The following is a 27,204-nucleotide window of genomic DNA, read 5'->3' as shown; positions in this document are numbered from 1 at the left end:
TCATGTTGCTTGATACAAGTTTGTGATAACCTCACAGCGCTTTGAACTTATCTACACCTATAAATATAATCGAAAAGCCAATTGCGAGCTTCACTTTCTTCCAGCGGAACAATGAATTTGATGTCTTATCGACAGCGATTTTAATTTTGCAAAAAAATACAGTTCCAACTCTAAAATTCAATAAAAATCAGAATAACTTCAAATATAAATTTACACAAAATGGACTTTACAAAGTGATTCGACAAATATAATATATTCAAGATTTATACAAAAGTTATTCTTAAATCTAAGTAAAATACGAACTATTTTTTAAAGCCTAATGAAACACAATTGCAGCGATGACTTCTTAGTCTTTTTTGGCAATCAAGCCCTGCTTTTTGAGTTGGCGCAGTGCGCATTTGGCCGCGGTGCACTTGGCAATGCGATAGTTGCGGCCGATGCCACGGAAGGTGCCTTTGCAAAATACATCCACGGTGACGCGCACACGCCGCCCATCCGCCAGCTTCTCGGGCTTGCCGAACTTGGCCGTCTCCGGCTCCAGCTCGAGGAGCTCTCGTATGGGCGACTTTGGCACTGAGTTGCTAAATTGTTCAATCTCTGGGCTCATCATGTTGCTGTAGACATGCCACACCACATCTAGCGACATGTTGGAGTCCAGGAATATGGCACCGGCGATCGATTCAAAGACATCGCCCAATGCCTTCGGCACTTCCACGTCCTCCGCATCGTCGCACTCCTCCTCAGAGAGCAAGTAGTACTAAAACCGAGCAGACCTGTTAGCTGTTGTTGTTTTAAAAAGTCATATCACTCACCTCCTCACTTATGCTGTGACCATTCTCCTGCTGGATTCTCACAAAACGGTCTATTACATCATTAAGCCCCGGCGATAGATGTCGGAAGAACTTGTGGAAACCATGCCGAACGGCAAGGGAGGCAAAAATTGTGTTATTCACCAGTGCTGACCTCAAATCCGTTAACGCGCCAGGCGAATGCTGGCGGGGATCTTCGTATAGGTGCCGTGTAATCAGGTAATCCAGCACAGCGTCGCCAAGAAACTCCAACCGCTGGTAGCAATCCGTCAGTCGATTGGGTGTGTAACTGGCATGCGTCATGGCTTGCAGAAGGTAGGAACGATCCCGGAATTGGTAGCCCAGGCTCTCCTCGAACTCCTCGAAACCGCTTAATAGTTGGTCAAGTTCCTCTGTGGCATTGGGTGCAAAGTGCAGCAGGGGACTGCGTGGCGTGGGCCATTCGCCATAAACAGTGACCATTTTGGCTGCGTTTGGTCTAGTGCTTCCGGGTATTCGCTCCTCCTCGTTTGCCGCCTCCAGCTGCCTGGTGAAGGGAAGTACTCTTACCCCCAGCCAGGCCATGAAGAGTAGTGCTCCTCGCGGACCGCATTCGATGAGATAGGCTCCAATTAGCGCCTCCACGCAATCGGCTATGGACTTATCCGGAATGCTGTGTTGCGAGACCAGGTTGTACGGAATAAAGCAGCTGAAATCATTGCAGCTATCATTGGAGTCGTCCAGTTGGCCATTCTGGGCACCACCATTCTTCTCCATACCCAGGGCCTCTGCTTTTTCGCGGACCATGTCACAGATCTGAGTGCTACTCAAGTTCTTTATGTCCAGTAGATCGGCTAGTTTCCAGTGGTGCGTTGGGATTTTTGCTTCGATTAGCGCCTTTTCCAGCTCCTTTGGCACGTAGTAACATGGTGGAAGCCAGTTGTCGTGGGGCTCAAATTTGGTGGCTATCATGTACTCGCCCAGCCTCTTTCGCCTTCCCAAGCGATACAGGTTGAGATTGGCCACCTGCTTGGAGCGCAAATGACTAAGCTTACCCTCGTGCACATTTTCGTAGGTGATGTACAGGTAGGTGGTAATGGCATACTTGAGAAAGGAATCACCAATGGTCTCCAGGCGCTCCAGATTAATGCCATCGTTGGCATTGGACATAGTAAGGGCCTGGAGGATAATGCTGGGACTGGGTCCTGGATGGCCGACTAGATTCGGTTGAAGATCGAAGCTAAAACCCGCTGGTAATATGGATGATGATATGTTTTTCTTGGGAGTTGAAGGCTGGATTTCCTTTTTATCAAACTGGAGCTTTAATTTTTTTTCATCCAAATTCAGCCGATGATGATCATTGTAGTTGTCAAAACTATCTCCGCAGCCCAAAACGGTAAAGGTCTCCTGATCATGTTGGGCCACCCAATCCGCATTAAGCTCCACTAAATCGGAGAGCAGCAACTCCCGCCTGTCTCCCAGCTTTTCGGCCAACAGCTCCTCCTTCAAGTATGGTAATAGTTGCTTTAGCAGCTTTATCATCGATTCCTTTGCGCCCTGAGTTTCAGCGACATTATTTCGTTTCAGGACCAATTCCTGGTCATGTGACACCAGCATGCCGCAGCTTTCGATCTCCGTCTGTAATTTAGCTATCGATTGTTCATATCGGCCACTGGGAGGTCCCTCATTGCACTCCTCCTCCTGTTCAAAGTTGAATCCAATAAGCAGGTTTTTTGTCTGTTGGTACTGCCGTTCGTTAGCATTCGTCGCCTGGATTATGGAGAGTTGCTTCTGGCGCTTCTCCACCTCCTGAGCGGTTTCGATGGTCTCCGCCTCATTCTTGGAGGTGAAAGCAATTCGTCCCGCATCGATGTCATCCGCCACATCATCGTCATCCGAGCTGTAGTTGTGGTGCATGTAATTGATCGGTCCATTATTATCGTCATCGTCATAACTGGAGCCCAGCGAATTGTCCGAGTCATAATAGTTAAACGTGGGCTTTCCTGTACCCTTCCCTTTGCTCTTGCCACCCTGCTGAGCTTGATTTTGCTTTGGAGGCTTAAAGCCTCCTTCCCCATTGCTCACGTCCCAAAAAGTGGGCGATCCATAGCGGGTCTGCTGATCACCTATAAAATACATTTCATATTTAGTTTTCTTTTCCCAAGTTAAGGAGCTAAAAAACTTACAAAACTTTACGTTGGCAGGCAGAACTGGAAGGCGAAAGGCTTCATCCTCATCGTCGTCTTCCTGGTTGAAACTAGCAATGTCGTCGGCCATGTCGTTTGACCAAGTGCCTATCTCAATAAAGTCATCCGCTTTCTGCAGCTTTTCCTCGCCCTCTATGATAAGTTCGATGGCACTTTTCTCCACTTTATCGGCTTTTGGGTCTTCGTCTACTTGGTTCTCAACCTTTGTCGGCTCTTTCTCATCTTCAACTGAATCTTTGCCATTGACTAAAGCATCCTTGGCCGAATCTTTTTGCTTAGACTCGCGTGACTTCTTGAGCACCTCCGACAGACTCCACCCGAAGTCCAACATGGGCCACTCAAACTGGTCCTCCTCGATTTGCTGCCTGCCAAGCCCCAGATCCGCAGAGACCTGCTTGCGAATGTCGTCGGCCAGGAGAAGACCATTTATGCGGTACAAAATGCAGGGCAGGCACACTGCAGTGCGCCACAAGGATGCGGGGAACGGATGCACGGTGCACAACTCCGGCACTAGGATTTGTTTCTGCTCGAGATTCTCGCGCTTGGCCCGCTTTGTCTCCTCCGAACTGGTGGGCAGAGCCACGCCCTTGCGGTTCACGTACCGTGGTGTGAGGAAGTTTAAGCGAGCACTCGTGTGATCCACGTCCAGCAGCGGTTGCGAGGCATTCTGTATCGTCAGTCCATACTTAACGAGGTAGTAGTGCTTGAACGTGCGGTAGTTATCACCGGGAAAGCAGCTGAGTGGTGAAAGATGTGGACAGATTTCGGCCACGTAGAAGTATTGCGGTTGATCCTGGTTGCGATACCATGGCATAACGACGGCATCTTGAAAGCGTTGGGCGTCAAACGCCTGCGCCTGTCGCTCCACATCGGGCACTGATCGTGGCATCGTATTGCCATTGGCCTGTATGAGCTCTAGGAACTGCCAGTCGATATGTTTGCCGCCCACTGCTGTGTTCACCGTAGGCACAATAAACACACAATTCTCCGTAGAATCCGGATCGAAGAGCATGAGGAACTTCTGCAATCGCAGTACATTGGTAAATGTGTAGTTCAGGAAACCGTTGATGCAGACAATCTGTTCGCTAGTTAGGACTACACGATCCTTGGCCAACTCCAGGGAAACCTTCACCTCACCAGAGCGTGTGAATATCGAGAAGGCGCTCAACTTGGGAATGCGTTTGGTTGTGAGAATGCCAAAACCCTGCTGGGCATCCTCAGGTGGATAAATCTTCCGGCCTCGCGTGTTCTGCTCTTCGGGAATTGGACACTGCAGCGTCAGCTGGATGAAGTACAGATAGCAGGGTGCGCCGGCCACCGGGCGACAGTCGCAGAACTCGGAGGCAATGCGTTTATAGTAGTACTGTCGCCGCTTTGTCGTTCCCGGTCGAGGCTCATCGCTTAGCTGCACAATCTGCTCGTCCTCTGGCTCCAGATCGAAGCACTCCCAGTCCGGCTCCAGGGCGCGAAATCCCTCTTTGCCAATGGGCTGTAACTGGTCGTCCAGCTCACCTATCCTGTGCAGCTCAACACAGGCCTGCAAGGCAGCCAGTCGACGTGCTAGGGTCTGAGTGGGCATCGGGAGACCCTAAAGAATGACAGATTGTAAGTAAAAGCTAAAGTTACTTGGTACTGGAGATATTTCCCCCACTTACCACGATGTCGTGCTTTAATGGCGAGTTGATAGGCAGCCGGAGTGTGTACTGAAACAGGGTCACCCCGGCTCTCTCGCTTCGAGTGCAGCGCCACAGGGCCGTCAACTTGGTGAAGGTGTCGCTGGGTAGACGAGCGCAGTATTTGTTGACCAGAGCAATGGCAGTTCCGAGATCGACGGATGCCCCGGTCAGGAGCTGCGGCTTGGGTCGATAGGCGGACAGACAGGCACTGAAACGTTCTGCCTCGCGTTGTTCCTGCTCTGGCGGCTCAGTGTTGGCGCACTTAGATAGCAACATCTGCTCGATCTCGCGATACTGTGCCATCTGGTGAACAAGGTTCTTCGTGGTGCTGGCCAATCGATCAGCTGTATTGATTTCGGGAAGCGATTCGATGGTATCCTCTGGCTCGGCTTGGAGGGCTAGTTCACACTGGAAGCGTCTGGACTTGCGTTCTGTACTGCTCTCACTGGGACTAGTGTTGCTCATGCTGACGGCCTCGTCACTGGAGTTGCTAGTGTCCAGCAACGCTGTGGCCGGCGATTCATCCTGAATCTCCTGCAACTTTATGTCGCAAGCTGTGGGCGGCTGTTTACTGAACACTTCGGGGTTGAGGATCTTTACCGTTCCTCGAGCCGTTCCAAAAGTATAAGGATCGGAACCATATGAACTTGGCATCGCCGAGTCATCCGAGTCGCTGTCCGCCTCTATAGTATCACCTGTCCCTGGCGCCCCGCAAATAAAGCGATGACTCCGATCACTTAATTGCACTGCACCAACAGGAGGGCTTTCGTAACTGGGTGCAACCAGGATGACATGGTAAGCGGGAGCTGCTCGAGCACGTCCTTTACACTGGACGTAACTTCGATATGTGGTGGGCGGATCCCAGCGCACTACCAGATTGCACTTGGGCACATCGATGCCCTCTTCCAGCACAGAGGTGCCAATCAGCACATTGCAGTCGTGCATGCGGAATCGCTTAAGTACCTCCTCCTGCCGCCGGTGCTCCAGCTCGGCTTCCTTGGGCTCCGTGGTGGGATCGGCCACGCGGTCCGTGGTGTACTGGCAGCGTAGGAACTTGAGATCGGGGTCTCGCCTGCTGATCTCAGCCAGCAGCTCGAAGAGCACACGTGCCGTATGGTTTTGGTTGCAGTATATGAGTGCACAGAGCGTGTCGCTGCCGTCATGTTGGTCCCGATGATGGCGTCTTGTGTATACTCGCCTACGGGTTCGCGTTTGAGTCGTGCTGGAACCGGTGCCGCCCGTCTTGGTCTTTGCCTGGGCAGGAGCAGGAGCAAAGCGAGTAGCGCTCTTGGGCGGCGGCTTTTCCTCTGATGTGTGCAAGATCTGCTCTAGATTGGCCACCAGGGTTCGGGTTTCCATGGGCTGCTGCTCTAGTTGGTCAACCACCCGGCACTTGCTTTCCAGCACATGCGATAGACGATTGAAGTCCGCCTGCTCCACCTGATGACGCATCCTGCGCAATCCGTCCGCCTGGGTGTGCACCTCTTCGGGCTTAAAGCAACGCAGTGTCTGCAGCAAACGTCGCACCTTCGGGCTGGAATAGCGTTCGATGGTCTGGCGTGAATCGCCTCCGGTTCCCTGATGCCGCTGGAACGTGTGGTCGCAGAGGGAGTGCAGTTGGATGAGGGCCGTGCTCACCAGGCAGTAGAGCAGATAGTGGCGTTCGTGCGGGGTCTTCACTTTTAGCTTCTCGTTACTCTGGTAAAAGTGGTGGGCTGCCCGCTGTGTGCACCAAGGACCCATCTCGTGCAGCACGGCCAAGAGCGAGTTGATGACGTTGAGCGGGTCCACTTTGGGATCTGGTATGTCTGCAATTGTTATATGGCCGGGTTAGTTGATGACTTTGCATAGATTATCTTAAAAAACTCACCCTTTAGCTCATCCATAAACTGATCTGTGCCGTAGATCTCAAAGGGGTCGTAGCGGTGATCTGTGAGGAAGGACTTGTGGGTGTTAAGGACATCGGCCAGCACCAGGGACAGCTCGTCCATCTCAAATGGAGCGCACTGCACGATGTACTCATGCGGGCGGGAACAGTAGCGCAACACGGTGACGATATCGCTGGCTGTCTCGATCCGGCATAGCATATTCCGCTCCAGGGTGGCCAGCATGAAGCTCAGTTGCTGCAGTTCACATCCGGCACTGTGCAGCGGTCCAGCCAATCCCAGAATACGTGGTCTTCTCGCCGGAGCAGCCGGCAAGATGTGCTGCTCGAAGAGCGGCATTATCCTCTGATAAACAGCACTGTCGTGGCAATCCTCCAGCACAATCAGTTCTACGCTGCTTAGCAGCAAATCGCGAGTCTCGAGCAGGTGGAGAAAGCCCTCCGGCCGTAAGATGGACACATGGTAGTCCGTCCAGCAGTGGTTGAAGGGAATCTGCATGTCCGGCTGCTCCTGCCACACCCGCAGATCGGTCAAGTGGGTGAGCATTGTGTAGATGGAACAGGGCTCCTTGCTTCCGCCCACCTCGCAGCTCAGGTAAACACTGACCCGGCCATGCTGACGTCCGCGCCGGGAGATTTCCTGAAGCAGCTTGAGGGCGATGAATTCCTTGGAACTCCGGTGGCCCAGGCAGATTATCGTGTTCCGCTCAAAGGCGGCGGCCAGCAGTTCCACCTGGAAGTCGCGCGGCGTGAACACGGTGGTGTGCAAGTTGTTGTCGCACCAGTGGAACGCCATCGTGGCCAGGGGAATCACAAAACTCGTTCCTCGAGAAGATTTCTGCCAAAAAATAAAATTCCAAAGCCGGCTAGCTGCATGCTAGTGTGGCCGTTCGTTGGTGTCACGAAAATTACCTTTAACACACTTTGAATCCTTGGTCACACTGCTTTGGTGCTTGAAAAAAGAGTGCGCCTTGTGTGTTTTTTGCCAACTATAGAGCATATTCAGGTGGAAATAGGTAATATGTGGAGATATTCTGCAACATGCTTTATCTGAGACCAATTATAATCCTTCAGTGGGGTTTTCAATGCGACGTTCGAAGGCTCCTTCAATGCGCCAGGCGGCCAAGCGGGAAATTAAAGATCCGGAACCTCCAGAGGATCCAGAAGCACCTTACTCCTGGCCCAGTATTACTCCCACAATGGAATGGGGCTCCTCCAACGGCTCTGAAAACCTGGGACCCCGAGAGCTGAAGGCTGGCGAGAATCCCCTCAAGGAAAGCCGCATCTTCCATGTGCTCTGGCGGAATCAAACCACCAAAAAACACAAGACCTGGACTGGCAATGGAACCCTGGTGGTCACCGGATCTAAAGTAGTCTTAAAGGATGACACGGGCAAAGTTGTGGACAACATGACATGCTTTAAGCAGCGGGATTTCAAGGAGAACGATCAGCTACAAATCGGTAGCAAGGATGTGGAAGTCCAGGAGGAGATCAAGACCTTGCAGGAGTGTGTGACCCAACGAAAGTTGGAGATTGCCAGCTGGTGCAAAAAAATCGATGCCCAGAATGGTATGGAATCGGAAGTTCCTGTGACCAGTGCTTCCTGCAGATCGCATGTGCTTAAGAGAACGCACCAAGAATGCTCCTTCGATGTACAAAATCCTCGGCTTTCGGGATTCACCACGACCGGAATGGAACCTCCACCACATGAGAAAAGAATGCGCGAAGAAAGTCCCTCAGTGGCAGTGATTCCTCCCCGTTCGGAATTCACTCAAGTAGAGTATCTGTGCCTGCTAGCTCCAGCAGAACTTCAGGAAAAAATATTGCATTTTCTAGCCGATTATATCAAAAATTGTAAAGTGGTAAGACAGGTTTGCTTTAAGTTATTACTCCACTAATATTTAGAAACTCATACTTTAAAAGATGGCATGGTGCATATTTTTTGTTCCTATACAAAGAACTGTGCATTATTTGAATAATTCTATTAGGTATAGCATACAATTATTTTTTCTATTATTTTTCAGGATCCCTCTGTCAGCTGGTCTGCGATCATCCCGTTCTTCTTAAAACCCTCGTCAAGCACGCAGACTTTGAGGACCTAATGCAGGTGATGGAGCCCAAATTACCACCCTGGCTGGAAATGGATATTTACGACTCAGCCAAGTTCGAGTTTGTGCATCGGATGCTGGACTATTTGGTGGTAGAGCAAGGCGAGAAATGTTGTATTTTGGCGAACCGACAGGATTGCTTGAAAATGGCTATAGGCTATTGCCAAAGCTATGATATAAGTCATGAACAGCTGGATAGTCCCCAAAAAGTAGCTATGTTCAACTCTGGCGAGGAAGGGTCACCAATGGTTGCTTTGGTTTTATCTAGTGACTTACCAAAGATAGGCTCTGTTCGCTGCAAAAACCTCATCATTTATAATTACAATGCCAGAGAAAAAGCCAATGAACTTCTCGCAACTGGGGAAATAGACACCAAAATATACACACCGGTCACATCTGGAGGTTGTCCGGAGGAGCTGCAGTTCTACAGACGCCTTGGTCTGAAAAAAGATGGGGATACTCTAGGGGATCTTCAAAATTACAGAAGAGAGCTGATACCAAGCACTAAACATGTGGGTATTTTCTATTGAGAACTTGTTTTAAAAATACTTATTATAATTAACCGCCAGGAACTGGCAACTTGGACCAAGATTGAGCCACTTTTTAGTGTTGATTTCCTTAAAGTAAGCATTTGTATAAGTTGTTTTTATTGATTGCTTATAATTCAAATTATCTTTTACAGGAAGTTGCTATCTCTGATAGTCTGGAAAACATTCAGCTTGTTTATTCAAAAAAGGGGAACGTAGAACTTTAACAGTAACCAAAAGTTATTTAATTGATACGAATTTCAATACGAAAAAACAGATCGGAAAGAGATCTTGAACTTAAAAAATATAAAAGTACTTTAAGTGGCTTCTTCACTTGATTCCTTATCCTGAGGAAGTGGAAATTAAATTCTAGTGCAGGTTTAAAATTGCCTGCAATTCGTCTATGCGAACGGAATAGTTATTGTCATCCTTGTTATAAATGATCTCGTTGCAGTTCACGGTGGTGCCCACTGCTAAAAACTGCTCGATACGTTTGATCTGCTCATCGGTAAGCTTGCCAGGCAAATCTAAAGTATTTGCCAAACTTGGAAATAAGACTAATATCTTATCTGCAATCTAGGCTACATACCAATCAAATCCAGCTCAGTGGTCATTATAGGGTAGTTAAACTGCGGCGGATACGGACGTATATCGCTGACATGGGTCGGCACAATGTTTCCGTAATCAATAAACAAAATGCTGGGATATCCATCACCCACCATTTCTAAGCAAAGTCCCCGACACCATTTTCCTTCATACTTGGCGATACATAGTGTACTTTTCCTAAGCAAAAGAGAAGGTTAAATTGGGGTTAAAGGAAAATATGGATAACCTTACTGAGGAGCGTAGGCTTCACACTTCGCAATCTTTTCGCCATATTCCTGTATGTCCCTCTGCATTTTGGTGACCTCGAATGCCAGAAATGTGGGCGTGCAGTAAATTAAGTTGCAGCTCAGGAGAGTGTTGTCCGTCACAACCAAATCAACGTTCTTGCCAGTATTCAAAGGGATGTGTGAAAGCCACTAGGACAAAACAGAGTAATTCAAATTCAAATCTAATATCTAGGTATCCAATGTTTGTACTTCCTCGTTGTATCCTGGTTCCGATAAATCCGGTTCCACAGGCGTCATTATGGTTTTAAAAAGGCGGTTCAAGCTGATATTAATATCGATCTCGGTCAATACCACGATTTGCAAGCCCTTGCTAAAGTCGTACTCGCGCTTAGAGTATTTAATATCAAACACCATTTCCTGATCGAGTTTGTACATAATTTCCCTTATGTTGGGACCCACAAAACGCCTTGGAACGCCTCGTAGCTGCACCGCAACGGGATAACAGGGCAAACCAGCCAGATAGGGACTACATTCGTACAGATTTTCCAGCTGCGTGACTTCAACGCTGCCAAAATCGATGCAGACTACATAGATGTCCTTGGGATCATCAACATTGAGCACTATTGCGCGGGAGATTCTGGTCTCAAAATCGTAGAGTACGATCTGTCCGCAGTCTGGCTTGTTCTGCAATTTGGGCGCAGTTTTGCCCTTCATCATCACCTCTGTGAGCACAGAAAAGTAGGCGATATCCACCTTAATGTCCGCCGAGCGGACGTAGACCACATTTGTCTGCTCGAAAGCCGTGATCCTGACTTTGGATCCGGACGGCGGCAATCCGGGTTTCGGGAACTTACGTCCCACTTTTTCGTCAAGTTCGAGCAGCTCTTCCTTGCCGCACGTCTCTTTGTGCTTGTCGGCAACATCCGCGAAACACGACGCATTGCAAAAGGGCATCTTGCAAAGCTTACAAAAAGTATCTGTCCAGTTTTGACACACAATGCATTTGCTTACACCATATTCCAACAGATTTCCGGCTTTCACCCCATGATCGGCTGCAATCGCTGAACTATATATAATATAATAGATTATTTATAAACTAATATATAACGCACATAAAGACTGAGAGCTAAATAATATAAAGCATTATGGATTCTATCGAAAATATACAAATATTTATACTAACACTGGAATGGTTCTTCCGGATCGAAAGTGCAGAACGACCTCCGATATCTTTGTTTCGTCCTTGACTTTATAGGCATTGTAACGCTCCAGAGCGAACTCGTACTTGACATTGAGATAGCGTTGAATGGGATCGTTTTTGGCCAACAGCGATCCCTTGGCCGTGTAATCCTTTTTGGTTACCAATGGAGGCCGCCTAGATGATCGTGAAGTTTACCAATAGAGTGTAATAAATAGTGGTAAGCAAAAATGTAAGATATCACTACCTGATATCAGGATGTTTGTTCCTGCCGTATGAGACGGTAATATTACGGGAATCCAGATTCACAGGGGTACGTTCAGTGACCGTGAATGCTGGATCCGGTTTTGGCATTGGCTCATTCGCTTTCTGTGATTCAGGGATAGAGCTTGCGTGCTCCGTCTGGTGACGCCCAGTGATGCACTTGATCAGGTTTGGGAATCGCTCCACCTTTAGACGCGCAGCCTCTAGGGATCTTGAAAAGGGTTTTCTTTATCAGTAATTCTTAATGTCCCTTAACATGTCCAGACCAACCCAATATTAGGAAAATAGACAAAGTAAACGCGCGACACTCTGCGGAATTCCAAGTCCTGAATGAGAGCATGCCCAAAGAAGTTGATTAGCATCCTTTCTGTCACAGAAGAACTGCTCTTGGGAACCACCAGGTATGGATATTTAGCCTGCTTGATGGCGCGTTTCTCCTTTTCATCCTTGAGCGGAGCAGGAGCCTCCTCGATCAGATTCTGTCCACATTCGTTGATGTACTTGTTTTGCGCCTCGTTGTAGAAATCTTCAGCCATGGGATTAAAACCAGACCAGTCCTCCGGAAAAGTCCCCATTGCTCCTTCACTTTTAAATTAACCTGTGGTTTCACCTGTATTCGAATTACAAGCCAAGCGCGTGGATTACAAGAGTGTGACCGTAGCTCTTCGTGTATAACATCTTAAGTTAATAACTGTAAAAGTTGGAAATACCAAAAAAAATTTGGAATGATTATATTTTCAAAAAATATCTAAATTAAGAACCACTAAACAAAATAACATTTTTAATTCAAAGTACTTTCATAAATCACCAGTAAGTTTGGATCACACGCCCATAGTGTTCTTTCAGGCTAGAGCTCTTTTACCACTGTGCGTTCCAGCTTTAAGATACCAATAGTTTGATCATGTTAACTAGATTCCAACTTTTTGTGAAGTTTTAAAATTTTGAGTAGGCGAAGGAATGAATTGCGATTCCAAAACAGTAGAATACAAAAAACCCCGAATTCTTTTAAAGAGGATGGCCCACTTTTCTTTTTTATTGACTGTTATGACCAGTCATATCCTCTTTCCATGACAAGCAGCCAAAATAATGTGTAGAGATGTATGGATCATAATTTTTCGCATCATTAAATTACCAATCCCACGAATCACGGAAACATGCTGTGACAGATTGACCCGAACACTGTTGATTCATGTAGGTAATCAATTATTTTGTGATAAAAATATTTTGCCAGTGCCCCATTTTACAACTTATACTGTGTATTCGGCCATTAAGAATCAAGCTATTTTGTAAACGTTTAACTTACTAACTAGTCCTAGGATTTCTAACGATTTTTGATATCATATCATATCATAAATATATTATATTTATTTTTGCCACTGAAGGCAAATCTCTTGGAATTGTTAAAAAAATAAAATATAATCAATAATGTCAAGAAATATATCAACACATATAGACTAACAGAAATTATTGACTCCCTAATCTTGTAATGTTCAAGACCTAATGGTCAATTGTATTTCCAAATCTTCGTAAACCGAAAATTTTTTTTTTTCATATAAATTATGGACATATTTCTAAAGTGCAATTATTCTTTGTGAGTTCGCAAGTGTCGCTGAAGAGTTGAGTCCTGGACAAAAGTCTTTGAGCAATGGGTGCAGCTGAACGATCCTTCTTCGGAGTGGGCTCGTCGAAAGTGTCGCTGCAGACCTGAACTTCGTGTATAAGTTTTTGAGCATATTGTACACTTGAACGCTCGTTTTCCAGAGTGCGTTGTTAAGTGTTTTTGAAGAGATGAATTCTGGGCAAAAGCCTTAGAACACTGGGAACACTTATATGGCCGTTCCCCTGTGTGGGTTCTTAGATGTGACTGAAGATGTGATTTAATTGTGAAAGTCTTTGTGCAGTCGGTACAGTTAAAAGGTCGTTCGCCAGTGTGGTATCGCAAGTGCACCTGAAGACTTGAATTCGATATAAAAGTGTTTGAGCAGTAAGTACACTTGTGTGCTCGTTCTCCTGTTTGGGTTTGCATGGGCTCCTGAAGACTGCTTTTGTTAGTTTCTCCTTCGCTGTGAGTTCGTAAGTGGGACTGAAGATGTGAATTCTTCTTATAAGTCATTGGGCAGGAGGTGCACTTAAATGCTCGTTCTACTGAGTGTGTCTTATAGTGTACCTTGAAATCTGTCTTATTTGTGAAAATCTGTGGACAGTGGGTACACTTAAACTCCTGTTCTTCTGTATGTATTTTCATGTGTTTCTTGAGATATCCTTTACTTTTAAAGTTCTTTGAGCAGTCCGTACATTTGAAAGGTTTTTCTTTTGAATGGGAATTCATGTGTATCTTAAGAAGTGATTTATATAGAAATGACATTGAACATTCGGTGCATTTGAGTGGTTGTTTTTCCGCGTGGGTTTCCATGTGTGCCTCAAGACTTGATTTCGACCGGAAAGTCTTTTCACAAGTAGAGCATTTATGACCATTGTTATTATTATCGTCACTATTATAAGAGTCACAAGAGTCTTCATCACTTCCATGCGATTTATCTTCATAGTCAGAATCATCGTCAGAATAAACATTTTTCCGTCGTTTTTGTCGTTTACCTTTAGAATCAACATCTTCCTGTTGTTCATCTTCAAAATCTCCATCATCGTTAGGATCATCATTTTCGTCGACATAATCGTTATAATCATGTCTCTGCCATTCATAATTATAGTCTACATCAATTTTTGAATCATTAAATTCTAAACATTCATCGCCCATTTCCTCGATCTTCACATCACAATCGAACCGAAGGTGTTCCCCTATAGAATGCTCAAGTGTATCGTTCTGTACTGCGTATTTGTCTTCAAGTGCCGGCCCTTCAAAATCTTCAATAACTTCCTCCTTAACTGGGCAAAGACTCGAAAAGGGTGCTTCACAACTTTTTGATTCATGGCACACTTCTTCCTCCAGTGAGTCCTTTTCCAGCAAGTTCTTACTTAACTCGCAATAGAATTTATAGCTCTTCTCGTACGTACGCTTTATTTCGAATGCGTTTCGCGCTTCCTTTACGCATAAAGGGCAGATGGTATTGGAAAACTCGTCCCCTTTTCCAACTGTACACCCAGTGCACTCAGTAATCATATTTGCAATGGAAACTCCTTGGGTGTTAGTCTCTTCGAAAATGTTGATCATATTTTCGGAAGTCCCGAGGCATGCACGGCATATTTGCGACTCCATCGCTCTGGAATTAAAAAAATTTAATAAAATGAATTTGCAGTACGAAAAGCAGTACTTACGAACAGCAGAATAGATATATCTCTAAATCAAATGCTTTGGTTTTTTACTTTGTCGATTTCTATCAAATAAACTTACTTTCCTACAGAAGAATAGAAATGTCTCTAAATCAAACCTTTGGTTTTTTACTTTGTCGATTTCTATCAATAATAACAATGCAATCGTGCACGGGGAAGGCACTATCGATATTATCACCAAAGGCCGCCAAATTCCAAAATAGCAGGGGCTTAATCTTGTTGCCCGGTTTTCCCTCCTTGGGGGGTTTGGAAAAAAAATTAAAAAAAGTTCTTTCCCTAAAAGCAAATAGCGTTTCAAGTTGGAATCGGCTGGAGGAATTAAGAAGGAGGTATTCGTTTTTGGTAGGGCTATCGATAAAGTAGGAGGGTGGCAACTCCTACTGGAGTGGCGCCCCCTTCTGCTGATGTCTTGGCTATCTAGCTATTTAAACTAGCCCGGTTCGCTCTGGGTATGGCTAGGATGGCCTTGATATGTCCAATGACCCAATTTCGAGAGAGGCGAAGGGAATATGGCGAGATATAGGCATGATAGGCAAATTTCTATATAGTCGCAGCCATATTGTCCCAGCAGACAGAACATAAAAATGTTAAAATAGTGTTTGTGCCGAAATATATAAAAAGTGAGTGTTAGAAAAATTTGTGTTAGGTTTAATAGTTCATTTTATTTATAAATAATTATTCGTAGGGCAACCGGGGTCCCAATACAAAGGGCCCCGGGATATTTACATTGGAGGAGTTTAAATTGGAAGTTACACAGGGATATTTAAATTGGAAGTTACATCGGGATTTCAAATTGGAAGTTACATTGGACTAAATAAATTGGAAATCGCTAACTGGACTAAATAAATTGGAAGACTTAATTGGACTAATTAAATTGGAATATTTAATTCGGAGATTTGCATCCATATCCATACGCACCTTCGTTCGACCCAGCGATACGAAGCAGACCAGCATAACTAGCCTTCCTCGGACGCCGCCAACGCTTTTATAAAATACGCCGGTGAGTCCGTTCCTGGCTGTTAAGTCCCCTTGGGGTACTGGCTGCCATTTCGCGCGGCGTTGAAAGTCACCGCCATCAGGCTCGCCTTCGCCACAGTTCCTCGGGGTGTTCCAGGCCCTTATTGCTGCTGGCCTCCGGCAGAGTACACTGTAGTCGGGGCATAGTTAGCCCGGCGCCTAGCCCAGAAGTGGCTGAAATTATTAACGTTAATTTAACTGTGCACATTATTAAATTTATGTACTTACCTGTTGACCTGTAAATTTATCCGGACTTAGACCCGAAAACCTCAATTCTTGTCCTCGTTGTTGCCTGTAAAAAAGGGTCGCGATTATTAGTTTTCGGCGGGATTGTTTACAGCGCGTAATACTTACCGTTTGGCCTGTCCCTTCTTTTCCCTAGGAGCTCCTCAGGATTAGGTGACCCGACACATACCTAGTGTGTGCCCTTTTTTGCGCCTCGTTCCACTGCGAGTTCCACCAATACATGTCTGGTGGAACATTATTTCCGCGGCGCCTGTAGCCTTTGCCAAAGGAAGGTAATCTTCCGCTTTGACCGCGTAGATTTGTAGACGGTGGCCAAGTTTGGTCGTAAAGGCTATGAAAGGATAAATTAATTACTAGGAGAACAAGTTAGGTTAACTTTAGTACTTACTGTGGATATTAAATGTACATGAAGACTGAAATGTACGAGTGAGTTGTCGTTGTGGGGGAGATGGAGCTGTCCTAGTCGCGAGGAGTGACTTCGACCAGCTGATTATGGGTGATGCCTCCTCAGAATCATCCGGGGCATCCTTGGTTGGGTGGGCGTGCTTGGCTAAGTCATCGATAGCCACCAAAACACCACATTTTTCCCGTCCATTATAATTGTTTGCATTGTTTACATTTTGGTTTGTTTTGTTTGTTAGTGATGAGCGATAGTTTTTGTGAAGTGAGACGCGCGTATATCGATGTTTATGTTGTGGAATCTGTAGGGACATTGGGGATACTCCGCCCTGGGGATTCGGGAGCTAGCCGGCGCCGTCCCAGGACCAAATGCAGTTCCATAACATAGTGGCGCCCAAAGTAAAAAAAAATAAATCGTCGAGACGACGACGTCTCGCATATAGGGATTTGCCTCGCATAGCCTCCGCTCCGGTGACTTGCAGAGCAACAGCAGGTTGTATGCAACTGCACCGAGAGTGGTGGGCTGCGAGGCAGAGAGAAAGGCTTAGAGGGATTTTTGAGCAGGCAGGAGGCTTGACTCCGAATGGAGACAATGGCTCCTGGTCACAGCACAGACGAGGTGACCTGCGGGTGGCATCTTGGCCCAGAAGGGAAAAGATTTGCATCCGCGGATAGCTAAATTTGTGATAAAAACTGTGATAATAAACTGTGATAAAATATGTTAGGGCGTAGATTTTTATTTATTTATTTATTTTTATTTATATTTTGTGTTTGTGGGGTAAAGTCCGTTGTAGTAATTCCATTTGTTGTTTTTTTTGTTGATCCGGAGGCTTTTGGTTTCTCGGATGTGTTTGATACCTTCTGTCGGTTGGATGCTTAAATGTGTGTTCGTGACCCGTGACTTATGTACACGCGCTGCACGAACACCTCGATTTAAGGATCAAACCACAAACGGGAAAACAAAGCCAACAGGACTCAACGAGCAGCCGATGTCCTTAACTGGCGGCTATCACCAAGAGTGATAGCCAGTCCAGTTGACGAGCGGCGTGTGGAAGGATGTGACGGGAAAAATTGGGTTTTGGAAAGCACCGGACGAGCTAGGTCGGAAGTCCACCGGCGAGGGTCAGTTCCATCTCCCCATGTCAAAAAAATCTCAAAAGAAGTAAATCAGGAAGGGAAGAATCATAGATATATTATTTATTTATTTATTTACCCTATTTAATTATTCTATTTATCTTCGTACATTATTTATTTATTTTTCCAAACATTTATTTGTTTACTAAAAAAAAATATTTATTTACTAAAAAATTATAAATTTATCTTTCCTAAAATTTATATTTATCATTTATTTATTTATTTAAAATTTTGTTTCTATAATTATTATCTGTTATTACATGTTTATATATTTATCTGTTTATTTATTATTTGCTAGTCCTTATTTTAATATTTATTATTCTTCTTAAGTATTTATTTCTTGTGGTGATTTGTTTAGGGTAGGATATAGGAATTCTGAGGGAGATAGGTATATTTCTGTTTTGTTGTTCGGTGCGATACAAAGATGCCTTCCAATTACGATCTCCGATCGAAGGTTCTTCCGGCCGAGGAAGAGGAGAAATTGTGGTCCACCGATTTAGATGAGGTTGCCGGGGCCGAACAGCCACGGATATCGATGGGACTGCCAAGGACTCCGTTGGGTCGTCTTCATCAGGAGCTGCGCAGGGAACTTCAGATGGGAGCAGATCCCACGCAACATCAAGTTCCGGAGCAAGTGAGCTCGGAGGCGTTTCTGGACAACGCGGCGAAATCGGCAGTAAATGTGGCATTGGCCCAGGCGGCAGAGACCCATCGGAAGGCTCAGGAGTCCGGCGTCAGCCAGTCCTTAAGGGATGAAATCCGAGGTGGGTTCCTGGAAATGATGAAGCTGATGAACGAGGTGTTAAGGCCTGCTGCTCAGCGGCCGCAGCTTCCACAGGGGAACCATACCGATCAGCAGCAACATCCAGGTTGGACGGACACGGCGGCACCACAGGCTCCAAGTCTGGTCCAGAAAGGGGCGATTCCGAAGACTGCACCATCAGCAAGTACGATTGGCTCCCGTCCACCGCCACCAAAGGTTCCACCAAAGCCGCCTAGAAGGCCCTTGGAGTCGTTTCCGGTGGAGAGCAGCAGTCCAGGATATCCTCTGGATGGCGAACGAGGGCGACGCAACGAGCCTCGAAATTGGCACTTCGAGGACCGCAGGGCTTCTGATTTCCGCGAGGAGCCGCGCTTTTACGCCAATACAGGGCCAGGTGGCGGCAGCCAACAGGTTCGCATCGAGCGGTGGGGCGTTTCATTTGATGGCGAGGACGAGCGAAACTCGGTGGAAGATTTCCTGTTCCGGCTCGAGTTCCTGCAGCGGCAGTACCAGTGCCCTTGGCAGGAAGTGCTCCGCCATTTCCATGTGCTGCTAACCGGACGGGCACGCGAGTGGTATTGGGTCCACGTGCGTCACTGTAGGGTGGAGAGATGGCCACAGCTGCGTGCTGCGCTGATGGACAGGTTCCGAGGCCACCAGACGGAGCACGACCGGATGCATCAGCTTCTGCAGAGGGAACAGCAGCCGGGAGAAGCCGTTGAGGACTATGTCCATGCGATGCAGCAGCTAGCCTCTCGCCTAAAAAAACCACTGTCAGAGCGACAGATGGTTAAAATAATTAAAAAGGGCTTGAGAGAGGGTATTGCAAGATTTGTTTACGCAATGGATGTGATGACTGTGGACGAGTTGAGGGAAGAGTGCTGCGAGGTGGAGCGCAATTTTGGACGACGAGGACGTGCGGCCTATGCGCACCCGATGCGTTATCCTCCGGCGGAGAAGGCCAGGGTTAGCGAGGCAGCTGGTCCCGACACTGCAGAGGATTCCCAGTGGCAGGTGGAGGCGTTGCAAGCGAAGACCCGAAATCCGTTCCGAGCGGGCTGCTGGAATTGCGGAGCCGTAGACCACGGGTTCCGTGACTGCGCGGCAACAGAACGGCGCCTGTTCTGCTACCGATGCGGAAGGCCAGACACTGTGTCTCCGAGATGTCCGGATTGCGCGGAAAACGGTCGGCTGGGCGATCTGAGAGCGGGAAGGATGCGTCCAGACAAGAGTCCCGCGATGCAGTAAATGTTCTAGAATGTAAAAAAGGTTTAGTATGTACGAGTAGGAATAAGCACAGTTTAAAATACTTACCTTATGAGGAAAGGATGCGTCGGTACCTGGAGACCAGGAACCGAATTTTCTCCGAGCACCAGTTAGCCGGCATGCGAACGGTGTCTAGGAAAGTCCAGAAGGCCAGGGATCGATTCCGTAAGAGACGAGCGAAGAGGCGAGAAGTGGTTGCCGCTGTGAAGCGCAGTGGAACGGGAGACCCTCGACCATTCGCTGAAGTCCGGATCCTGACCCAACAGCTGACTGGCTTATTGGACACGGGAGCTAGTGTCAGCCTGCTGGGCAAAGGTGGAAGAGAGCTCGTCGAGGCGTTGGATGTACCAATCCAGAAGTACCTGTCTGTGGTCCGAACGGCGTCTGGAGAGGATCGCACGATTATAGGACGCGTCGAGCTACCTGTGGAGTACCGAGGACAGATAAAGCGGATCCTGTTCTATGTATGTCCATACCTGGAGCAGGAAGCCTATTTCGGAGTGGACTTCTGGCAGGCGTTTGGCTTGGCTCCAGCGGTGATAGGCCCCAGCGACCCGGAAAGCGTCAAGGCAGACGAAATCCACGCTAGGGATATGGAGCACTACGCCGAACAGGAAGATGACGACGAGGAGAAACCGGATCCCGAATCCTGGACGTTATCTGAGGCCGACGCACGACAGCTCGCGGAGATCCAGGAGGTGTTTCTCACATTTGAGAAGGATGGTCTGGGTACGACGAATTTGGAGAAGCACACGATCGAGCTGATCGAGGGAGCCAAGGTCTTCAAGGATCGGCCATATCCCATGTCTCCAGCGAAGCAGAAGGTAGTCGAGGACGAGGTGGACAAGATGCTGGCGCTCGGAGTCATCGAGGAGAGCATGAGCCCGTGGAGCAACCGGACGACGGTAGTGTCGAGGCCTGGGAAAGATCGGTTCTGCTTAGACGCGCGCAAATTGAACGATTTGACCATTAAAGACGCTTACCCGCTGCCGAGTATCGACGGAATCCTGTCCAGAATCGACCAAACGTTCTACATTTCCAGCGTGGATTTGAAGTTCGCATTCTGGCAGATCGAGTTGGACCCGAAGAGCAAGGAACTGACGGCATTTACGGTTCCTGGTCGGCCTCTCTACCAGTTCCGGGTGATGCCATTCGGACTTTGCAACGCGGCGCAGCGGTTGGTGAGACTTATGGACCGAGTGATCCCAGCTGAGATCCGTTCCAACGTTTTTGTCTACCTCGATGATCTGTTGATACTGGCTCCAGATATCCAGACACATTTCAGATACCTTCGGCGCGTTGCAGAATGCCTGAAAGAAGCGGGGTTAACGATAGGTATGAGTAAGTCAAAGTTTTGCTTCAAATCATTGACCTACCTGGGCTTTATCGTTGGTGGAGGTCGTCTACGAATGGATCCGGGACGAGTAGCAGCGATCAGGAGGATGCCAGAGCCTAGGACGATGAAGGAGGTGAGAGCGTTCCTTGGGACTGCTGGATGGTACCGCCGGTTCATAAAGAACTTTGCGACGTTGGCCGCCCCGCTCACTGAATCGCTGAAGAAAACTGGAAATTCTAAGTTTTCCTTGAGTCCAGAGGCCCAGCTAGCCGTAGAGTCATTGAAGATGGCTTTAACGACTGCACCAGTCCTGGTGCATGCAGACTTCAAGAGACGGTTTTTTATCCAGTGCGATGCGTCACACGTCGGAGTCGGGGCGGTGCTTTTCCAGCGAGACGACGACGGACAAGAGCAGCCAATTGCCTTTTTCTCGGCCAAGATGAATAAACATCAGGTAAATTACACCGTGACCGAGAAAGAGTGTCTCGCGGCGCTCATGGCCATCCGGAAGTTCCGGCCATATGTCGAAGGGATGCCATTCACCTGCATCACGGATCATGCCAGCTTGAAGTGGCTCATGTCCATGAAGGATCTGACGGGACGTTTGGCGAGGTGGTCGCTGCAGCTTCAAGGGTTCCACTTCAACATAGAGCACCGAAAAGGAAGCGAGAACGTCGTGGCAGACACCCTTTCACGGTGTGTGGAGGAGCTCGTAGTGAATCCGACGGATTTGTTGGGTTTCGAAACCACCGAGTTCGCTGGAGAAGGTTATCTCGAGTTAGTGAAAGATGTGGAAGACAACTTGGAAAACTTACCGGACTTGAAGATCGAGGATGGTCTCATCTTCAAGAGAGTCTCTTCATCAAATTTGGACAACGAGGTGGAAGGCTCGGAGTGGAAACTGTGGATCCCACAGAGTCTAACCCACAGCCTAATTGAGCGTGCACATACGGACCCAACAGCAGCTCATGGCGGAATGGGAAAGACTCTGGAAATCCTCCGACGCCAGTTCTACTGGCCAGGCATGGTTCTCCAAGTCCGCGAGTTTGTGCGTGGATGTGATGTCTGCAAGGAGTCCAAAGCGCCAAATTTCCGGATGCAGGTCGGTATTGGAGAAAGAGTCCAGACGGAACAGCCATTCCAGAAGCTGTATATCGACTTCTTGGGGAAATATCCGAGGTCAAAGAAGGGTCATGCCTGGATTTTTATCGTGGTGGACCATTTCTCGAAATTCGTATTCTTGAAGGCCATGAAGGAAGCTACCTCCTCGAACGTCGTCGATTTCCTCATCCACGAGGTGTTTTATAAATTTGGCGTCCCGGAGGTAATACACTCAGACAATGGTCGGCAGTTCACGTCGAAGATCTTCCAGGAGGCGATGGAGAGTTTCGGTATCTCACATCTAAAGACTCCGGTATACTCCCCACAGAGCAACGCCGCAGAACGAGTAAATCGAAGCGTGTTGGCCGCAATCCGGAGCTTTTTAGATGGTGACCATCGAGACTGGGACGTGTACCTTCCTGAGATTGAGGTAGCCCTTCGAAACGCGATCCACTCGGCGATAGGAGAAGCGCCTTTCTTTACGGTGTTCGGACATCATATGTTCCTGAACGGCGCCAACTATAGGTTAGCGAGGAAGCTACAGTCCTTGTGTGACCACGAGATGGCGGGGATGAAGACGGCGGACAAACTCCGAGTGATCCAGGAAAAAGTCCGGAAGAATCTGGAGACAGCCTATGACCGAAGCCGCAAGCGATATGACCAACGGGCTCGAAACTTCATGGCCAAGCCAGGTCAAGAGGTATACCGCCGAAACTTCGTTCTTAGTGATTTTGGCAAGTCGTTCAACGCTAAGTTCGCTAGGAAATTCCTTAAGGCTCGAGTGGTGAAAGCCGTTGGTAACAATGCCTATGAGTTGGAAGACCTGCAAGGATGCCACCTCGGAGTTTACCACGCCAAGGACATCCGGGTATAACCTGAAAAGAGGCAGCATAAATTAAAGGAACGAAACAAAAAAACCAAGGCAGTATTTACCGGTAAGCGTGGGCCCCGCGTAGGGCACCGTTTGGAACTGCATTCGGATTTCGCCAGACACCGATCTCCAATGCTCCCAATGATTTCGTCGAGTGGCCATGGTTCGAAGGCGTCCCTCTAAATCCTTGGGTGGTGTTGCATTTCAAGTTGGAATCGGCTGGAGGAATTAAGAAGGAGGTATTCGTTTTTGGTAGGGCTATCGATAAAGTAGGAGGGTGGCAACTCCTACTGGAGTGGCGCCCCCTTCTGCTGATGTCTTGGCTATCTAGCTATTTAAACTAGCCCGGTTCGCTCTGGGTATGGCTAGGATGGCCTTGATATGTCCAATGACCCAATTTCGAGAGAGGCGAAGGGAATATGGCGAGATATAGGCATGATAGGCAAATTTCTATATAGTCGCAGCCATATTGTCCCAGCAGACAGAACATAAAAATGTTAAAATAGTGTTTGTGCCGAAATATATAAAAAGTGAGTGTTAGAAAAATTTGTGTTAGGTTTAATAGTTCATTTTATTTATAAATAATTATTCGTAGGGCAACCGGGGTCCCAATACAAAGGGCCCCGGGATATTTACATTGGAGGAATTAAATCGGAAGTTTAAATTGGAAGTTACACAGGGATATTTAAATTGGAAGTTACCCAGGGATATTTAAATTGGAAGTTACATCGGGATTTCAAATTGGAAGTTACATTGGACTAAATAAATTGGAAATCGCTAACTGGACTAAATAAATTGGAAGACTTAATTGGACTAATTAAATTGGAATATTTAATTCGGAGATTTGCATCCATATCCATACGCACCTTCGTTCGACCCAGCGATACGAAGCAGACCAGCATAACTAGCCTTCCTCGGACGCCGCCAACGCTTTTATAAAATACGCCGGTGAGTCCGTTCCTGGCTGTTAAGTCCCCTTGGCTGCCCATTTCGCGCGGCGTTGAGAGGCACCGCCATCAGGCTCGCCTTCGCCACCGCTCCTCGTAGTGTTCCTGGCCATTATTGCTGCTGGCCTCCGGCAGAGTACACTGTAGTCGGGGCATAGTTAGCCCGGCGCCTAGCCCAGAAGTGGCTGAAATTATTAACGTTAATTTAACTGTGCACTTTATTAAATTTATGTACTTACCTGTTGACCTGTAAATTTATCCGGACTTAGACCCGAAAACCTCAATTCTTGTCCTCGTTGTTGCCTGTAAAAAGGGGTCGCGATTATTAGTTTTCGGCGGGATTGTTTACAGCGCGTAATACTTACCGTTTGGCCTGTCCCTTCTTTTCCCTAGGAGCTCCTCAGGATTAGGTGACCCGACACATACCTAGTGTGTGCCCTTTTTTTGCGCCTCGTTCCACTGCGAGTTCCACCAATACCTGTCTGGTGGAACATTATTTCCGCGGCGCCTGTAGCCTTTGCCAAAGGAAGGTAATCTTCCGCTTTGACCGCGTAGATTTGTAGACGGCGGCCAAGTTTGGTCGTAAAGGCTAAGGAATGATAAATTAATTACTAGGAGAGCAAGTTATGTTAATTTTAGTACTTACTGTGGATATTAAATGTACATGAAGACTGAAATGTACGAGTGAGTTGTCGCTGTGGGGGAGATGGAGCTGTCCTAGTCGCGAGGAGTGACTTGGACCAGCTGATTATGGGTGATGCCTCCGCAGAATCCTCCGGGGCATCCTTGGTTGGGTGGGCGTGCTTGGCTAAGTCATCGATAGCCACCAAAACACCACATTTTTCCCGTCCATTATAATTGTTTGCATTGTTTACATTTTGGTTTGTTTTGTTTGTTAGTGATGAGCGATAGTTTTTGTGAAGTGAGACGCGCGTATATCGATGTTTATGTTGTGGATACTGTAGGGATATTGTAGGGATATTGGGGATACTCCGCGGGGGGGGGGGGGGGGGGGGCCCCCCCAGGAGAAAATGCAGTTCCATAACAAATAATTCTGTTATTTGAAAAGTTTGTTAAAAAAAAGTTATGACAACTATTATTTTTTAAATAATACCAAGTATGGTGCTGTCACATTGGTTCCTTTTCGCTTGTGCTAATCTTTTTTATAATATCGAAAGGGGCTTCGTAGCTCTCACAGACTCAACTGAAATTCAAGTTCTTAACTTTGGTATATTGGTACAATCTACAAACGGCCACACTCGCGCAAAAAAAAATCAAAGCCAGTTGAAAAAACTTGTAAACAATCTTTGAAAAACGCCATCAAAATGGTTAAAAACGAGCCCAACTTTGTGGTGGAGCGCATCATGGATAAGCGGATCACCAGCGACGGTAAAGTTGAGTACTTCATCAAATGGCGCGGCTACACGTCGGCGGACAATACCTGGGAGCCTGAGGAGAACTGCGAATGTCCAAACCTTATCCAAAAATTCGAGGAGTCCCGGGCCAAGTCCAAAAAGCGCGGCGAAAAAAAGCCCAAGTGCGAGGAGATCCAGAAGCTGCGTGGCTACGAGCGCGGCCTGGAGCTGGCGGAGATTGTAGGAGCCACGGATGTAACGGGTGACATTAAGTACCTGGTGCGCTGGCAGTTCTGCGATGAGTTCGATCTCGTACCCAGCAGCCAGTTGTCGGAGAAGGATCCGCAGATGCTGATTGCATACTACCAGAAGATGGCTCCGTACACCCGTCACATTGCGCGCCGGATGAAGGGTGTGCCGGAGGAGTTGCGATCGGTGGCCTCCCGCACTAGCTATCCCCACATTAGCAGTGCTCCCGTTGAAGTTCATCCAGAGGTGGATCAGGCATCGGGTTTGGTGGGGCATCTCGGCGTCATGCCCCAGGTTGACCAGGTACCGCAGCACCCCATGGATCTCGCTGATGACCCCGACGACCTGGCCAGCGTTTCCTATTCGATTCCAGTGGCCGGCGTTGGCGACATTGGCATCGATGTGCCCATGGAGGATCAATAAGCACGTTAACGCAGATTCATTCACTCAATGTTTAATCTTAGTCCCTAAGCTAACCTATATGTAAAGCTATCTGAATCCGATAGGCTCGTCCAGATTGATACGGCCCAGTTGTCCGCTCCGAAAAAAGTGAATAAACTTTCGCGCGGCCGCCAATAAATTTGTCATCACCTCGACTCTTCCGTCGTACTGTTTAACCTTGTGGAAGAGCTCTTCCCGATGGGCGTACTCCGCCAGTACGGCGCTGATATTGTCACTGGGTCCGGAACTCAATTTCAACTTCTCCACATAATCGTAACGGCGGTGACTGTTCAGCCAGTAGAGCAGGTAGTCGGCTATCAGGTCCTCACCCACGATATGATCTGGAAGGCAGCCGACTAAAGCCAACTTCATGCCCATTTCATCATCTTGAACAGAGGGCTGTAGGATTCCGGGTGTGTCGATCATGTAGACAGGTGGGTTCTCCTGGATTTTGATACGTTCTCCCACGGCTCTTGTGATTCCCGCCTCTGCTCCCACGCGGGCGGCGCTTTTTCTTTTGAGATGCACATTCCTCAGGACATTAATCACGGAACTCTTGCCAACATTGGGCACTCCGATGATCATGAGGTTGTGCTCCACTGCCTGAGTGCGATTAAAGCGACTACTCTCGCCCACGAGGCGAGTGGCCAAGGGCAAGATGTCCAGCACGCCATGGTTTCTCTGATCCTTACAGTTGGTGAACAGAATGTGGCGAAGCTCGGGCTGCTGCCTTCTCAGCTGTTGAATCACATTTTTTTGCAGCTTCGGTCCCAGGAGATCGACTTTATTGAGGACCAGAATGTGAGGTTTAACGCCACTTCCTAATGGACACATCTAGATTGAGTTGTAATATTGGGTTTAAGATTAACCCACCTGTGATTGTGTCAAAAAACTGCGAGTTCCTGCCCGCCAGTGGGATGCGTGCATCATGGATTTCAACAATGCAGTCAACAGTTCGCAGTTTTTGTTGGATTTGACGCATGCCTTTGGTCATATGGCCGGGGAACCAATTAATCCGCTGTTTCGCCGGCAGCCGGAAGGCACTGCGAAAGGGGTTAAGCTGAGCTGCCATGGTGCGGAATCCATGCAATGCTTTAAATCCAAAACTAGTAACAGCTGTTAGCCAGTGACGTAACAGTTGCCCATATGCTGCGCGGCGAGGGGGTCACATTGGCTAAGGGAACTTATAAATTATAAATTCAGGCATAATATAATAATATTGGTAAGCCATGGGAATTTAAAAAAGCCGAGACATCTATGTATATAATTAAAAGCAATTTCTAAAATATAGCACATAGTAAGCCA

The 27,204-nt window shown here is 47.5% G+C and overlaps 6 protein-coding genes and 2 long non-coding RNA genes across 10 annotated transcripts; 2 read left to right on the top strand and 6 right to left on the bottom strand.

The window, feature by feature from the left end:
- Nucleotides 1–234: 234 nt before the first annotated feature.
- On the bottom strand, nucleotides 235–7,446 carry LOC108041176 (endoribonuclease Dcr-1). Its single transcript, XM_017118999.2, has 5 exons — nucleotides 6,542–7,446; nucleotides 4,651–6,479; nucleotides 2,975–4,583; nucleotides 813–2,914; nucleotides 235–757 (listed from the first exon to the last, which is right to left on the bottom strand). Exons 1-5 carry the CDS (start codon nucleotides 7,350–7,352, stop codon nucleotides 347–349), a joined length of 6,762 nt encoding a protein of 2,253 aa, XP_016974488.2. The 5' UTR covers nucleotides 7,353–7,446; the 3' UTR covers nucleotides 235–346.
- Nucleotides 7,447–7,491: 45 nt separating this feature from the next.
- LOC108041179 lies at nucleotides 7,492–9,517 on the top strand. The gene is made up of 5 exons (XM_017119002.2): nucleotides 7,492–7,572; nucleotides 7,631–8,444; nucleotides 8,591–9,176; nucleotides 9,234–9,287; nucleotides 9,347–9,517. Exons 2-5 carry the CDS (start codon nucleotides 7,642–7,644, stop codon nucleotides 9,416–9,418), a joined length of 1,515 nt encoding a protein of 504 aa, XP_016974491.2. The 5' UTR covers nucleotides 7,492–7,572; nucleotides 7,631–7,641; the 3' UTR covers nucleotides 9,419–9,517.
- Nucleotides 9,459–12,127, bottom strand: LOC108041177 (protein vreteno). The gene is made up of 7 exons (XM_017119001.2): nucleotides 11,757–12,127; nucleotides 11,470–11,697; nucleotides 11,208–11,399; nucleotides 10,274–11,090; nucleotides 10,029–10,213; nucleotides 9,781–9,974; nucleotides 9,459–9,718 (listed from the first exon to the last, which is right to left on the bottom strand). The coding sequence occupies exons 1-7, from the start codon at nucleotides 12,059–12,061 to the stop codon at nucleotides 9,561–9,563; spliced, it is 2,079 nt and encodes a 692-aa protein (XP_016974490.2). The 5' UTR covers nucleotides 12,062–12,127; the 3' UTR covers nucleotides 9,459–9,560.
- Nucleotides 12,128–12,970: 843 nt separating this feature from the next.
- LOC108041184 (gastrula zinc finger protein XlCGF57.1-like) lies at nucleotides 12,971–14,938 on the bottom strand. 2 transcript variants are annotated; one of them, XM_044459185.1, is made up of 2 exons: nucleotides 14,760–14,938; nucleotides 12,971–14,704 (listed from the first exon to the last, which is right to left on the bottom strand). In XM_044459185.1, the coding sequence occupies exon 2, from the start codon at nucleotides 14,698–14,700 to the stop codon at nucleotides 13,069–13,071; it is 1,632 nt and encodes a 543-aa protein (XP_044315120.1). In that variant the 5' UTR covers nucleotides 14,701–14,704; nucleotides 14,760–14,938; the 3' UTR covers nucleotides 12,971–13,068. The 2 variants fall into 2 exon arrangements, with proteins under 2 accessions (XP_044315120.1, XP_044315121.1); XM_044459186.1 differs by having other exon boundaries at nucleotides 14,836–14,902.
- Nucleotides 14,939–15,828: 890 nt separating this feature from the next.
- LOC123037591 lies at nucleotides 15,829–16,813 on the bottom strand. Its single transcript, XR_006417561.1, has 4 exons — nucleotides 16,426–16,813; nucleotides 16,146–16,368; nucleotides 16,020–16,083; nucleotides 15,829–15,965 (listed from the first exon to the last, which is right to left on the bottom strand). It is a non-coding gene; the product is annotated as an uncharacterized LOC123037591 (long non-coding RNA).
- A 6,319-nt stretch (nucleotides 16,814–23,132) lies between these two features.
- On the bottom strand, nucleotides 23,133–24,800 carry LOC108038630. Of its 2 annotated transcripts, XR_006417558.1 has the most exons (5): nucleotides 24,501–24,800; nucleotides 24,220–24,443; nucleotides 24,094–24,157; nucleotides 23,774–24,039; nucleotides 23,133–23,357 (listed from the first exon to the last, which is right to left on the bottom strand). It is a non-coding gene; the product is annotated as an uncharacterized LOC108038630 (long non-coding RNA). The 2 variants fall into 2 exon arrangements; XR_006417557.1 differs by lacking the exon at nucleotides 23,133–23,357 and having other exon boundaries at nucleotides 23,579–24,039; nucleotides 24,501–24,797.
- A 252-nt stretch (nucleotides 24,801–25,052) lies between these two features.
- LOC108041187 (chromobox protein homolog 3) lies at nucleotides 25,053–26,054 on the top strand. Its single transcript, XM_017119016.2, has one exon. It carries the CDS (start codon nucleotides 25,180–25,182, stop codon nucleotides 25,879–25,881), a length of 702 nt encoding a protein of 233 aa, XP_016974505.1. The 5' UTR covers nucleotides 25,053–25,179; the 3' UTR covers nucleotides 25,882–26,054.
- LOC108041186 (mitochondrial ribosome-associated GTPase 1) lies at nucleotides 25,897–27,021 on the bottom strand. The gene is made up of 2 exons (XM_017119015.1): nucleotides 26,773–27,021; nucleotides 25,897–26,720 (listed from the first exon to the last, which is right to left on the bottom strand). The coding sequence occupies exons 1-2, from the start codon at nucleotides 26,969–26,971 to the stop codon at nucleotides 25,948–25,950; spliced, it is 972 nt and encodes a 323-aa protein (XP_016974504.1). The 5' UTR covers nucleotides 26,972–27,021; the 3' UTR covers nucleotides 25,897–25,947.
- Between the last annotated feature and the right edge of the window lie 183 nt (nucleotides 27,022–27,204).

Source organism: Drosophila rhopaloa, unplaced genomic scaffold (assembly GCF_018152115.1).
Source record: "Drosophila rhopaloa isolate 14029-0021.01 unplaced genomic scaffold, ASM1815211v1 contig_178, whole genome shotgun sequence".
In the NCBI taxonomy this organism is placed as follows: domain Eukaryota; kingdom Metazoa; phylum Arthropoda; class Insecta; order Diptera; family Drosophilidae; genus Drosophila; species Drosophila rhopaloa.
This window is presented reverse-complemented; position numbering and strand designations above follow the sequence as displayed.

Excerpts from the sequence above, each read along its gene's own strand:
- LOC108041186 (XM_017119015.1), bottom strand. The coding sequence starts at position 26,971 with ATGGCAGCTCAGCTTAACCCCTTTCGCAGTGCCTTCCGGCTGCCGGCG. Across the intron at positions 26,721-26,772 it reads GTTTTTTGACACAATCACAG|GAAGTGGCGTTAAACCTCAC; the intron begins GTGGGTTAATCT and ends TGTGTCCATTAG.
- LOC108041176 (XM_017118999.2), bottom strand. The coding sequence starts at position 7,352 with ATGGCGTTCCACTGGTGCGACAACAACTTGCACACCACCGTGTTCACG. Across the intron at positions 6,480-6,541 it reads GTTTATGGATGAGCTAAAGG|ACATACCAGATCCCAAAGTG; the intron begins GTGAGTTTTTTA and ends TAACAATTGCAG. Across the intron at positions 758-812 it reads GTCACAGCATAAGTGAGGAG|TACTACTTGCTCTCTGAGGA; the intron begins GTGAGTGATATG and ends GCTCGGTTTTAG.
- LOC108041179 (XM_017119002.2), top strand. The coding sequence starts at position 7,642 with ATGCGACGTTCGAAGGCTCCTTCAATGCGCCAGGCGGCCAAGCGGGAA. Across the intron at positions 9,177-9,233 it reads TGATACCAAGCACTAAACAT|GAACTGGCAACTTGGACCAA; the intron begins GTGGGTATTTTC and ends ATTAACCGCCAG. Across the intron at positions 9,288-9,346 it reads TTAGTGTTGATTTCCTTAAA|GAAGTTGCTATCTCTGATAG; the intron begins GTAAGCATTTGT and ends TATCTTTTACAG.
- LOC108041187 (XM_017119016.2), top strand. The coding sequence starts at position 25,180 with ATGGTTAAAAACGAGCCCAACTTTGTGGTGGAGCGCATCATGGATAAG.
- LOC108041184 (XM_044459185.1), bottom strand. The coding sequence starts at position 14,700 with ATGGAGTCGCAAATATGCCGTGCATGCCTCGGGACTTCCGAAAATATG.
- LOC108041177 (XM_017119001.2), bottom strand. The coding sequence starts at position 12,061 with ATGGGGACTTTTCCGGAGGACTGGTCTGGTTTTAATCCCATGGCTGAA. Across the intron at positions 11,400-11,469 it reads AACAAACATCCTGATATCAG|GCGGCCTCCATTGGTAACCA; the intron begins GTAGTGATATCT and ends ACGATCATCTAG. Across the intron at positions 9,719-9,780 it reads CACTGAGCTGGATTTGATTG|ATTTGCCTGGCAAGCTTACC; the intron begins GTATGTAGCCTA and ends CAAATACTTTAG.